The following is a 13,311-nucleotide window of genomic DNA, read 5'->3' as shown; positions in this document are numbered from 1 at the left end:
GGCCTGCCTGCATGAGCTGGGACCAGGCTGAGGAGGGGGTGGTGGCCTGGATCCCACCTCTCAGGGGCCGGGGCAGCCTGGCCCAGCATAGGCACCCAGCTCCAAGTGGCCTCGGCCATCAAGGCCACGTGGTGGCGGAGCTGGGGCCACAGTGGGGCCAGGAGTCTGGCCCGCCCGCCGCAATATTGATGGTCCGTCACAGTGGCCCTGATTCCTGCGCTTTCAGTTAAAAGGTTTCTGTTGTTGTAGCTTATGCAGTTGCTCTGTTGCTATGGAAACGTGACATCAAAATGACGTTTCCCGTTTAAAAGCTTTTAACTAAATTCCTGCCTGTCAGATGTAGGCCCCATTTTGAGTGTGGAGCTGCCTTCCCAGAGCGGGGCTCCCTTCCACGGAGCGCGGGCCACCCTGAGCCCGCGCCCTCCACCCCGCAGGTGCCCCCGGCATGGCCACAGCCGAGGTGCCCGGATACCTCGTGTCCTCTCAGACGGAGAAGCACCGGCGGGCCCGCAACTGGACCGACGCCGAGATGCGCGGCCTCATGCTCGTCTGGGAGGAGTTCTTCGAGGAGCTCAAGCAGACCAAGCGCAACGCCAAGGTGTACGAGAAGATGGCCAGCAAGCTGCTGGAGATGACGGGCGAGCGCCGGCTGGGCGAGGAGATCAAGATCAAGATCACGAACATGACCTTCCAGTACAGGTAGGCTGCGCCCACCCCTGCGCCCGCCACCATACCCGCGCCCGATGCCGGCCTGCCTGGGGCCCTGGGCATCGCCCTCGGGCAGGGGGTGGCGTCAGGCCTCATCAGGCAAGACAGGGTGCACACAAACCACGGGTGCAGACTCCCGTCCGGCAGGTGGGGAGGATGGGGCCCAGCGTAGGCAGGGCTGGGACAGCCCTCCCGGGCCTCTGCCAGTGCTGCCTGGGGCTCCCTTAGCCTTTCCCCAGGGCCTGCAAGCGGCTGCCCCTTAGCCTGCACACCCCTGACCCAGCCGGGGGCCTGCAGACCGCCAGGCAGGCCTCGCTCTGCACAGCAGGGTGGCGGGATGCTGCTGAGCAGACAGGGAAAGTGAGGCCCCAGGCAGGAAGAGGCTCAGCTCCCAGGCCTGTGAGTCCTGCCTGGTCCCGAGGCTCAGTCACTTCTGGCACCCACGGAGCCCGCTGGGGACAGAGCACCTTGAGGACCTGGGCCAGGGGGTCATCAGGGCTGGTTGGGAAGCTTGAGTGCCTCAGGGGGTCCCACTCGAGGGAGGGCCTTGTCTGTGGCAGGAAGTACTGGGGACCCAGGTCCAGCCCCAGCTCTGCTTCCACCCATCCCCCAGGGACCCCCACCCTGGTGGCCTGAGGGGAACTGCTGGTGCAGATGGGCTCCAGGCCAGGCAGTGCTCGGTCCGGGGAGGGAGCGGAGTGTGGCCCCGGGCTTAGTGCCTTGGGGCCCATGGGGCCCAGGCCTACCTGCAGAGGAGCTTAGTGCAGAGAGGGTCACAGTCAGGGTTGAAGGTCATAGGCAGACCAGGTTCTTGCTGGGTTGAAGGTCAAGCAGGAGCTAGGGGCTGGGGGAGAAAGTGGCCTGGAGTGCACGGGGTCCTGTGGGTGGCCTGTCAGTGCCCAGGAAGTGAGGGGCTGTCCTGGGAGGCCCCCGCTAGTCCCCGCCCTGGTGTCTTCTGGCCCTCCTAGTGGTCACCAGGGCGGGGTGCAGGCTGGGCCCTGCAGGGTCGCCTCAGGCACCCTGAGCCACACTTCACTGGGGACGACCATCCCCTCGCCCCCAGCCCGTATGGGCGAGGAGACGACCCCCCACCTGGCCTGCAGCTCCCGGCTCTTCTGGCCCCTAGAGGGTGCAGGGCTCCTCGGGCCCCTGGCAGCCAGAAGGCTATTTCCAGCCGCATTGGTGTGACTTTGTAACATTGGCCCTGGGAGGAGCAGGTCCGGACTTGGGCCCCATCTGGGACCCATTTCTGACCTGCAGCCCCAGCCCCCGCCACGCCTGGACCAGCACAGGCTGCTAGGGCAGAAGGTGTAGGAGTCGCTTAGTGAGGCGGCGAAAAGTCCCAGCTGCGGCTGCCAGTGCCCCCAGGGCTGAGCTGTGTGCGGATGCCCCTCAGTGCTGGGTGGAGAGGGGCTGCGTCACCAGCTCCCGCAGCTCAACGCAGCTGTGCCTCTGGTCGGAGGCTGGCCACTTGCTGGACCCAGGCTGCAGGGTCCCAACAGCCGGGCCGACCAGTTCCTCACTCATGCCGACCCCTGGCTGCCCCCTGCAGGGCCTCCCTTAGTTTTTCTCAGTAGCTCTTTACATATGGAGGGCATCAGGATAAGGAGGCCTGAGGGTGGCCAGCCCCACGGCGCAGGGCTTGTGGGAGCTCCCGGCCACCCAGCCAGGAGCGGGCCTTTCCTCTTTCCCCCAGGTGGTGGGCTGGCTGGTGTGGGGCCTCGGGAGAGGTGCCCGGCAGAGGCTGGCTGTGGGCCCCACGTCTGTGCAGCCCTCCAGGCGGTGTGCCCTTCCACGCACACCCCGGCCCACGGGCTGCCAAGGACACCCCGCTTGCTGGGGGATGCGACAGGCCTCCGCTCGTCTCCCTGAGCTGCAGCCCCCCGTCCTCTGGCTGGGTCCATGGGCTGGGGAGACGTGTTCAGACAGCCAGCGGCCACAGCCTGGTGGGAAACCTCACAATGGGATAAGGAGCCATCCGGCCGCAGGCGCTCTAGCTCGAGGGCCTCCCCACACTGTGCGAGCGCGGGGCAGGATCTGGTGGGGGCACAGGATGAGGCTGGAGGCTGGGGCCTGGGGGAGCCCTGGGTCTGATAGGGCAGAGAGCCCCCTGTCTCACCCACCTGCCTTGTGCCTTCTTTCCTGGCCTGGCCAGGGCCACCCAGCTCCCGGGCAGCCCCATCTCCCCACCCCTCACTTCCGCAGGATGGCCGAGGCCCAGGGCCTGTCTGCAGGGGAGGGCAGGACGCAGGGCCTAGGCGGGGCTCGGGCCCATGGTGGGCAGAGCTGGGCTGTGTAGACCCTCAGCCTGAGGTCTGAGTGGGGGGAACAGGCAGTGTGAGCGGCGGGCGGCCCTGTCAGCCCCGCCCTGCTGCCCCCTGGCACCTTCAGCCATGCGCTTTCTGGACGACCGGGCATGGTCTTATTAACCCTCCCTTCAGCGGGGGGGAGGAGCCCACTTTGATCATCCCCATTTTACTGACGTGAAAATGGAGGCTCAGAGAGGTTAACGAACCTGCCCAAGGTCACACAGCAAAGTGGTGGGCACGAGACCCAGACTTGGACAGGTTGCGTACTAAAGCCTGTGCTCCTGACTCCTGCAGTTTCCTGTCCCCAGGGCGGCCCCTGTGCAAACACGTGTTCGTTACAGTACGATGTTTCACGTTGGTACATCACAGTATGCTACTCCCGCTTGCGTTACACGTTTCGTTACGCTGCGGTAGCCTGCCGAGGCCGCTAGCCCACCTGAAGCAGCCCTGGTCCACTGTAGGGAGCTCAGACACCACGGCGAGGCAAGGGGAGCAGCGGTAGGAGCTGGCCCGAGGTCACGGCCTCATTCACGTCGGGGCTTTTAACATCCAAAGCTGCCGAGGCCCAAGTCTGACTTCTTTCTAAGTCCAGTGTCACCTCGGCCCTGGAGCCTGGCCAACTTTTCTGGGGAGGCTCGTCCGTCCGAGAGTGACTGCCGCCCACACCGCGTGGCCCCCGGGTCCCGGAGCCACGGTGCCCCCAAGGGGCCGGACGGGTGGGCGGGAGCAGGTCTGTGTCTCACCCTTGGCTCTTGTGTCTCGTTTCAGGAAATTAAAATGCATGACAGATAGCGAGTCCGTCCCGCCCGACTGGCCCTATTACCTAGCCATTGATAGGATTCTGGCCAAGGTCCCTGAGTCCTGTGATGGCAAGCTGCCGGATGGCCAGCAGCCGGGGCCCTCCGCGTCCCAGACCGAGGAGTCCCTGTCGCCGTCGGCTAAGTCCACCCCTCTGTACTTCCCGTATAACCAGTGCTCCTACGAAGGCGGCCTCCAGGACGGACGCTCCGACAGCTCCTCCAGCTTACTGTCCCTTAAGTTCAGGTAGTGTGTCCCCTCCCCCGCTGCCAGCAGAGGGGCTTCGGGCAGCCAGGGCGCTGTCCTGCCCACGCCGTGCCTGGCCCATGTGCAAGCCCGGGGGCAGGGAGGTCTCGGCGGGAGGCCGCGCAGGAAGGCAGGCGGGCAGTCCTGGCCCCAGACTGGCTGTCTCCTGCCGCATCACTTGGAGCTGTGTGGAAAGTTCTTGACCTCTCTGGGCCTCGGTCCCCCTCTGTAAGACGGGGTGTGTCAGTAGCTCCTCTGGGCATGGCCGGGAGTGTCGGGGAGCACAGGCCCTGGGCGCAGGGCCCCCATGGCCCGCTGGGCACCTGCCCTGCCTGCCCCTCGGCTTCCACTTCCAGGCTCCCCTCACCCCCAAGAGGACACCACCCTGGGTCCCTCTCTCCTGCCTCTGCCAGCCCGGCCCGGCCGGGCCGTCTTCTTGGCACCGGGGAGGGTGTTGGGCTGAGCCTACACAGTGGACTTGGGCCTGGCTTCAGGGCTACACCTGCCCCCCGCCTGCCATGTGCTTCACACCCGGTGACCGTGCCCTCACGCTGGCCACTGACAGGCACACAGGGAGCCAGGAGGCCAGGCCAGGGGGTGTCCGGGGCGGGTTCTCAGGGGTGAGTAGGAGTTGGCCGGCGAGCAGAGAATGGGGGGTGTGTGCGTGAGCCATAGCCCTGCCCCTCCCCTGAGCCCTGGTTTTCAAGTCTGTCAGATGGGGTGGGTGAGGGAGGCATCTCTGGGGTGTCCCTTCAATTCTGATACCCCCAGTGTCAAGGCCACTGTTCAGTTGGCCCAATGCTACTTCCCTGGAGGGCGTTTCTCAGCCAAGACCCCAGACACAGAAGCCTTTGTGGACAGCCAGACCGCATGACCAGGGCAGCCTGCCCTCCCTGCCTGCTGCTCCTTGGGCCCCTCCTGGGTCCCAGACTCACAGCAGCCCCAGGTGTGGCCCCTGGGCTGGGACGGGGGACTGAGAGCCGCACTCTCCTGCCCCTGGGGTTGGCTGGGTCACTCCTCAGAAGCAAGGGACAGGCAGGGCCTTGGGGTCTGGTAGGATGGGGCAGCTCCCTGCCCTTCAGTGGGGGTTGGTTCAGCCAGGGGTGCCCACCACCCCACAGCAGAGAGCCCCAGGGAGAGCCAGGGCCTGGGCTGACTTCACCTCCTATCCACCAGGGTTTCTGGTCCTGGGATGGGACACCAGGCCTCCACGGTCCTTACTGCCCCGTGCCTTTCCTCCTTCCTTCCCACCCCCACATCTAGGTGGGTGGGAAAGGAAGGGACCCAGGCCCCAGGCCCTTTTATTCTGGGACCCCAGTTTCCCCATCTGTCCAAGGCCACCTGGGACTGGTGGTCTCTGGTTTCGCGGGGGAGCCACAGTGCCCAGCACCCTTTCTACCTAGGGATGCCTGAGCCCCCCACAAGCCTGTGCTGCCCTGCCTGCCCAGCCCAGTGTGTTCGGGGGTATTCTCCTCCCCACACCAAGGGCATCTGGGTGTCCTGTGACCAGGCCATTGGGTCCCTGGGGTCCTCTCACTGTCCTGGCCGCTGGGCGCTAAGCGAGTGGCCAAGCCCCCCAGGGCCTCCATTTCCCGTTGGTGCGGCAGGGTCACTGGAGGGTCGGGGGCCCCTGGTGCCCAGGCTCTGTGGCAGCCGCTCACATGCTGACGCTGTCCTCCCAGGTCAGAAGAGCGGCCGGCGAAGAAGCGCAAGGTGCAGAGCTGCCACCTTCAGAAGAAGAAGCTGCGGCTGCTGGAGGCCATGCTGGAGGAGCAGCGGCGGCTGGGCCGCGCCGTGGAGGAGACGTGCCGGGAGGTGCGCCGCGTGCTGGACCAGCAGAACCTGCTGCAGGTGCAGGGCCTGCAGCTGCAGGAGCGCATGATGAGCCTGCTCGAGAGGCTCATTGCCAAGGCCAGCGGCTAGGTGGCCTGGAGCGCCCCGCCGGGGCCCTGCAGGCCCCACCTCCGGCACGAAGTCCCTCCTCGGACCTAGGCCAGGCCACCCTGGGGTCTCCCCAGTAAGAGTGTGCTGGAGTGCACTCTCCACCACGGTCACCGTCGGTGATACTGGAAATGGCATTTGATATTGTGTGTGTGATTCCTCCTTCCCACCCGGAGGGAATGTGGTTTCTCCCCGACCAGGGCCTGCCCACCCAGGACAGCCTCCGACACGACACGAGGGGGCCGGCCACCCTCTCCACCACCTCCTCAGAGCACGCCCTAATAAAGGTGATGGCATCTGGTCCCGTGTCCCTCCCATTCACTCTCGGTGGCCTGGCGCCTCCTAGACAGGCCTGTCCTGGGAGCTGCCGCCTTGGGGGAGACCAGCACGTGAACAGAGAAACAGACTCGGAACAAGCTGTGGTGATAGGGAGGGGGGGCCAGACTCGGAGCTGGGGAGGAGCTGGCCTCGCTGCCTCTGCCCCTCGGCTGGCCGGCTGGAAGATCTTTCTAGAAGCTCCTCGGCCCCTCTGGCCTTTGGTCTCTGGTCACAAAGGAGGCTGGGCACAGGAGTGTCTTGAGTCTGCCGTGGGTGTAACACAGCGCTACCCACACGGCAGGTTTCAGGTAGCTGCGGGGGGCGGGGACGAGGGGGCCTGCGGGGAGGCTGCCATGGCTGTTCTGGGGTGCCAGCCACCCGCTCATCTGGCACTCAGTGGCCCTGAGGTCCGCTGGGCAGAGGCCCCCAGGACGTGGAGGTGAGAGGCAGAGCTGGGGGAGGACCCTCTGCACCTTGGGCCCTAGACGCTGGGCTTTGTGGCTGGAGGCAGAGGCGAACCTGCCCACGCAGTGGGACATTCCCACCCAGGCCCATCCCAGCTGCCCCACCGCAGCCCCACCTGCCCCAGCTGCACCTGCCCCACCTGTCACCTGTTCCAGCTGCCCAGCCACAGCCCCAAGCAGCAGCTGGGAAGCGACACGCCCAGTGAGGGCGGGTGCTGGGCCGTGCATTGCATTGAAGGCCTGAGTTTGGGGGGCTCGCCCAGCTGACCTCGGGCCCAGGTGTGCGCCTGCCCGCCTGCAACATGACGCCACCAGGACTCGTGGTCCAGCCAGCAAGGGCCACCGGGCCGGCCTCCGAGGCTGCTGGCCCAGCCTGGCGCTCAGGCCCCAGCGTGCCCCCAGGGGGCGGCACCAAGGGTCTCAGTTCTGCAGCGGCGGTTCCCACGGAAACTTCTTGTCCCTGGAATGGTGGCTGTGGCCATCAGGCTTACTCTGCGTTTTCTCATTTGTATTTAGAGGTAGTTGGTCTGTTTTCGTCACACTTCTGCCCTCCCTGCGTCAGCGTTTGGGGTCGGTGTCCGCTGTGTCTGTCCTTGGTGAGTTGTGATGGATGCCTGTCCCCGCCTTGCACTGGAACAACCAGGCGGTCAGGCCGAGCCCAGCAGGGGGACCGCCAGGCCCTCGCCCTTCGTGACTGTGTCTGTAACGGCCTTCCCGTCTCTTCCAAGGCGTCCGGCCTGTGGAGGAGGAGAAGGTGGCTCTGTCCGTGAATGCTGCCGTGGCTGACAGGGCTCCTGAACTCGGACACGCCGTCGGGAGGCAGACACCGTGCCCCTCTCGCCACTCCCGTCCAAGGCGTTTGCGCTTCCTGGAAGGGAGGAAGCGGTCCGACCGGAGGTGCGTGAAGACGTGGACATTGGCTGTGTTTTCAGAGAAAGTACTTTCGTGCGCCTGGAAAACCCAGTCCACGGAGAGGGAGAGCTCTTCAGACCCCACCGCGCCTGTGCACTGAGACACCGGGAGATGCTCCCTTCGCAGCTGCGGTCACGGCCGTGGGCTGACTGCCCAGGGGTGGATTCAGCCAGGAAGGTGTAGGGCCCACGCAAAGAGCACAGTCCAGGTGTACTGAAAAGTCCAGAACACCTGAGCCCGTGGAGAAACGTAGCACAGTCCTGAAAGCTCCCAAACAAGATGTCTGCACTTGTTACTGCCGTTCCAGCTGCACTCTCAGCAGCTCTGGGCGTTCTGTTTGTTTCGAAAGGGACACACTTACTTTAAATTCACATGAAAAAAGAGTTCCGCCAAAGTCCTCGGAAGGCGCTCGGCCCTAGGAAGTGCCCGGGAATCGCAAAACGACACTGGAGTGCGAGTGCCCCTCCGGAGGCTGGCCTGCCGGCCGCCGGCATCGAAGTGGGAAGTGTTGAGAAATGGAACCTGAGATACCACCAGTGATGTCACCTCATAAAGCGGGAGAAAACCACAGTGGCCGGGGCAGGTGTTCCCACGCGGCAGCACCTTCAAAATTACTGCAGGTGCCGATGAGCGTGTGTCCCTGTGGGTTCTGACCCCCAGTATGACAGCCCGTGAGACTCCCTTACTAGGACCCAGCCCTCAGTTTTACAAAATACTTCCTCATTCCACAATCACCACAAGCCCGTTACGTGTTAGCATCGATGACAACTGCGCGAAGGAGATTTCCAGCCCGGTTTGGGGAGAGGAGCGCATCACACTTCCCGCGTCTCGGGCCCAGGGGTCGTGGGGCTCGCAGAGCTCGTGTGCACCTGCAGCGAGTGTGCTCTGGGCATGCGGGTGAGTGTCCGCGGGAAAGCCGGCCGCACGCTGATAGGTACTGGGGGCTCTTTAAGAACATGTGCTCCTGGCTGGTGTGGCTCAGTGGATTGTGTGCCAGCCAGTGAACCAAAGGGTTGCCGGTTCGATTCCAGTCAGGGCACGTGCCTGAGTTGTGGGCCAGGTCCCCAGTAGGGGCGCGTGAGAGGCAACCACACACTGATGTTTCTCTCCCTCTTTTTCTCCCTCCCTTCCCCTCTAAAATTAAATAAATAAAAATCTTAAAAAAAAATAAGATAAAATGGAAATCATCCCGAGGAAATTTTGGAAGATCACAGAATCTTGGAGTCCAAGACTTGTGTGAGGGGAAAAGTAGTCTAATTCGACTAAGGAAATTTCCAGAATGCTGCCCGGCAGAGAGCTTTAAAACCTCGAGACATCAAGGAACTTAGGGACAACCTCAGCAGCATAAAAAGACCCAGTCAGAAAGGAAGGACCCACTTATCGAAATAGAGAACAATTTGCGGGGAGCAACAGTAGAGTGGATGAAGCCGAGAATCAAATCAATGACTTGGAACATAAGGAAAAAACAGAACAACAGGAAGAAAGAATCCAAAAAAGCGAGGATAGTATAAGCAGCCTCTGGGACAACTTCCAGCGCTCCAACATTCGCAGCGTAGGGGTGCCAGGAGGAGAAGAGAAAGAGCAAGAAATTGGAAACCTATTTGAAAAAATAATGACAGAAAACTTCCTTAATTCATGAAGGAAATAGACATGCAAGTCCAGGAAGCACAAAGAGGCCGGCTCCAAGACACATCATAATTAAAATGCCAAAGGTTAAAGGTGACGAACGAATCTTAAAGCAGCAAAAGAAAAGAAATTAGTTACCGGAAGGTTCCCAGATGGGAGGGGGCGTGGGGATGGGTGAAGAGGAGAGGGGATTAAGAAGTACAAGCAGGTGGTTCCAGAACAGCCAGGGGGATGTAAAGTCCAGTATAGGAATGGAGCCGCCGAAGGGCTCACACACCTGACCCGTGGACGTGAACGATGGTGCAGGGACTGCCTGAGGGAGGGGGGTGCTGTGTGGAGGGGGCCAAGGGGGAGAGTCAGGACAGCTTAGTAGTGTAATCGATAAAATAACGTTAAAGAAACTCGAGATGGGCGATTGGTGGTATATTCTGGGCACCTCTGCGCCAGAGTCTGTGTGGGGCGCCTGTGCCACAGTGGGCCCTACGGCATAGGAAGTGGGGGGCTCTACAGGAGACACAGGGGGTGAGCAGCTCTGCTGTGGCGGTGCAGAGAGACTGGCCACACAAGCCGTGGCAGTGGACACTTCCTGCGGCCTTTCCATGGGCACCTGCCCAGCCCCAGATGCCGGGATGCTGGGTCCCTACGCTCCGGGAGCCCAGGACACAGCTGAGTCCGGACAGCACACAGCAGAGCCTCCCCACGGCAGAGCCTGCTGCAGGCCGCTGGCACCGCCTTTCCTTCCTCGGTGACACAGTGCTCATTCCACTCAGGGCAGCGATGCTCTGTCACCTGGCCAAATGGCCTTTGCTGTTTTGAGTGACATATCAGAGGAAGCTGGGTGTCCATCCTGAGAAGCCTTGGAAAACGGGACGCGCAGGTGTGTGGGGTTTTGTCTGTTCATTACCATTTTCCCAAGTCTCCGCTTCCTGCCTGGCCACGCGGGGGAGGGAGGCAGGAGCCACCCGGAGACCAGGAAACCCACAGGATCGCAGAGCCGGAGGGTCCGCAGCCCCAGGGTCTGACCGCCCCACAGAGCTGCCCTGGGCCCGGCTTCTCACATGGGGGGCATGGGAAATTCCATTCCGTGCCCGTGTTCATTTCAGTGTCTGTTATTTGCAGCCAAACCCCATTTTTAACAATTTAATCTCATCCCGGAAAGAGAAGGAAAGGCTGTGGCAGCTCCTTGAATGACGTACGGGCCGATGTATGACGTATGGGCCATTGAATGGGGGCCACGAGGCCCCGTGTGTCCCGGGCCTGGAAACTGGTGGCCCGTGTCATGTCATGAGAACCATGCAGTCAAGCGGCCACCTGGTCCACCTTGGTCAGCTGACCCCAGCAGACCCAGCCAGCAGCATTCGGGCCAATGGCGGGGACCTTCCGCACTCTGGTGAGGCTGGTTCCGCCTTCCCACTCGGAGCACAGTTTCCCAGAGGAGGAGGGACGCAGGTGGAGCTGCTGCCCGCGACAGAGATGGGGGGACCACTGTGGCCTGCCCACGGGACAAGGCAGGGCTGTCCCCCAGATGCAGTGAGTTTAAGGGTGTCCAGTCTTCGGGTTCCCACCATCGGGAGTTTCCCATAGCTCCACTGGACGCCAGCCGTGGGGACCCTGCTGTGCTGTCTGTTGACCTCAGGGACACAGTGAAATCCGATACAGTCCTTCTGGGCAGCAGTGAACAGGGCATGTGGGCAACAGGGGGCACAGCCTCGGGTAGCCGCGTGGTGAGGGAGCCCCGGGGTTCGGCGGCCAGGTCTTCACTGTGCTTCTGGATCGGCTCCGCCTGGGCTGCAGGGTGGGGGAGAGCTCCGGCCCCCACAGGGGAGGGGCCCCAGAGGTATGTACGGTCCCCGGCAATGGCCAGTCTCCCACCATGCCATGCATGTGCCTAAGCCCCGAGTCGGGAGATGGGGGCCCGGAGGGCCACTGGGTGCAGGGGGAACCCTAGGGCCCCTGCTTGCCCTGCCCACCTGCTGCCAGGTCCTCCTGGGCTCTGTCTGTCCACGTGGAGCTGGGGCCGAGGTCAGCTGTGGGAGCCACGGGGAAGGCAGGGGCCGAGCTGGCTCTCACCTGTGTGGGGAGGACCTGGGCCCTCTCAGGTCCGGCTCTTCCTCCGCTCCACTGCCAGCTCGTCCCCCTTTCCCATCTTGTTATAGCTGCCAGCGTCCTCAGTCCTCCGCGGGGTGGGTCCCCCTTCCATCTGGTCCCAGGCTCAGAGCGCCTGACACTGAAATTCAGATTCCAAATGTGTGCCTGACCCTCCCACCCACCCATTTTCCAAAACACTTCAGTCTTTCTCTTCTGTTCAGAGACCTTTCCAGAGACTCTCCAAGTTCTGCTTGGGAACAGTGACAGCCCCCAGGGTGCCAGCTGGCATCTCCTGTAATTATCCTTAAATTGCAGAGACAATTTTAATTTCACAATAATTAGAAATATAAAGTGCAGCTCAAGCCTTCGAAACTAATGGAATTTTAATGGGCAGCTGCTTAGGTTACAGCCAAGAATAGTATCTCTGCTCTGAGCCCGGGGTGCAGAGCCCGAACACCAGCCTCCGTGCCCACCCTGGGGCGGGCAAGTGAGATGCAGGGTGATGGGACTCAGCTTGTCAGGGGGACTGGGACCTTCAGCCTGGCTTGGGTCCCCAAGGCCAGTGTCGTTCCCCTGAAACCGCAGCCTGGCCCCAGGCTCACCCGCCCCCCCCGCCCGGCCTCCATCTGGGATGGAGCTTCCCCTCCCACTTGCGTGGCCCAGCGCCGCCCCCAACCCTGCCCCGGATCCCAAAGCTCGAGCCCACCAAAAACTTCCTCCCCGAGTGGGCCTGCTGCCCTTCGGGGCCGCACGGGCCCCAGGCAGAGAGCCTGGGGCTCACGAGGCTCCCCTCGCCTGCGTCTCATCTCGGGCTCACAGGCCAGCGTCCGACAGCCAGCCCCTGCCCGTGGTTCGCGCGGTGTCCAGCTATTGGAAGTGGAGGGGCGGTGAGCCCGTTCAGATCCGGTGCCCGCGGGTGGGCAGCGGGTTTGCTTTTGAGAAAATCAAAACTGTCTAATTGATTTTTCTTTAACGGCGAGAGCATTTTGTGTCCTAAAAATCTTCACTGTCTTCCCACATCATATTCTAGGAGCTGTGACCACGGCGCGGTCTTTGTTCCTCCTCAGTCTGATTATTGCCCATGCTATGAGGTCGAGGTCCAGGCCCCTGTCTCCACAGGCTCACCCGACGTTTCCAAGTCTTTCCCTGCCTCCTCTGAGCTTTCCTTTGCCTCCGTGGGAGCCCCGCTCACGGAGCAAGAGCGGGTCTGCTTCCAGACTGCGTTCTGTTTGCCGGGTGTGTGTCTGTGTGTTCTGTTACTTTAGCTCTGCGGAAGGGCTGGAGGTCAGATGGGGTAAATCTAACTTCGTTCTTTTCCAAAATCGTTTTGGTTATTCCAGATCTTTTGTATTTCCAAATAAATTTGACACCAGCTTATCAATTGGGACCCCGACAAAACCTGCTGAAATTTTGCTCTGCGATTAGGCGGGATCAGATGCCCTCAGCCTGGTGTAGCCGTGGACGGCCTGCCGGAATTTTGAACAGGACGGCGAAGTCCATGGGCCGACCGGGAGAGGACTGGCGGAGTGCTGCTGCATCTTGCCACTTAGGAACCCGGTGCGTCCCCCCTTCGGAGCAGTCGAGTGCGCCCCTCATTCCGTCTATTCCTCAGCGTACTTGTTTTCCAGTGGTGTGCTGGCGGCTTACAGGAATACAGTTGATGTTTGTATTTGTAGTCTGCAACCCTGCTAAACTTGCTCATTAGTCTAATACCTTTTAAAATAAATCCCTGCCCTGGCTGGTGTGGCTCAGTGGATTGAGCACTGGCCTGCAGACTGAAAGGTTGCCGGTTCGATTCCCAGTCAGGGCACGTGCCTGGGTTGTGGGCCAGGTCCCCAGTAGGGGGTGCGCAAGAGGCAACCACACATTGATGTTTCTCTTTCTCTCTCTCCCTCCCTTCC

At 62.2% G+C, this 13,311-nt stretch overlaps 1 protein-coding gene across 1 annotated transcript; it reads left to right on the top strand.

Moving 5' to 3' along the window:
* The first annotated feature begins 425 nt into the window (after positions 1-425).
* Positions 426-6,268, top strand: MSANTD1 (Myb/SANT DNA binding domain containing 1). Its single transcript, XM_024573517.4, has 3 exons — positions 426-699; positions 3,786-4,061; positions 5,744-6,268. The coding sequence occupies exons 1-3, from the start codon at positions 446-448 to the stop codon at positions 5,982-5,984; spliced, it is 771 nt and encodes a 256-aa protein (XP_024429285.1). The 5' UTR covers positions 426-445; the 3' UTR covers positions 5,985-6,268.
* Positions 6,269-13,311: the final 7,043 nt, after the last annotated feature.

This window comes from Desmodus rotundus, chromosome 4 (assembly GCF_022682495.2).
Source record: "Desmodus rotundus isolate HL8 chromosome 4, HLdesRot8A.1, whole genome shotgun sequence".
NCBI lineage: Eukaryota > Metazoa > Chordata > Mammalia > Chiroptera > Phyllostomidae > Desmodus > Desmodus rotundus.
This window is presented reverse-complemented; position numbering and strand designations above follow the sequence as displayed.

Excerpts from the sequence above, each read along its gene's own strand:
- MSANTD1 (XM_024573517.4), top strand. The coding sequence starts at position 446 with ATGGCCACAGCCGAGGTGCCCGGATACCTCGTGTCCTCTCAGACGGAG. Across the intron at positions 700-3,785 it reads AACATGACCTTCCAGTACAG|GAAATTAAAATGCATGACAG; the intron begins GTAGGCTGCGCC and ends GTCTCGTTTCAG. Across the intron at positions 4,062-5,743 it reads TTACTGTCCCTTAAGTTCAG|GTCAGAAGAGCGGCCGGCGA; the intron begins GTAGTGTGTCCC and ends CTGTCCTCCCAG.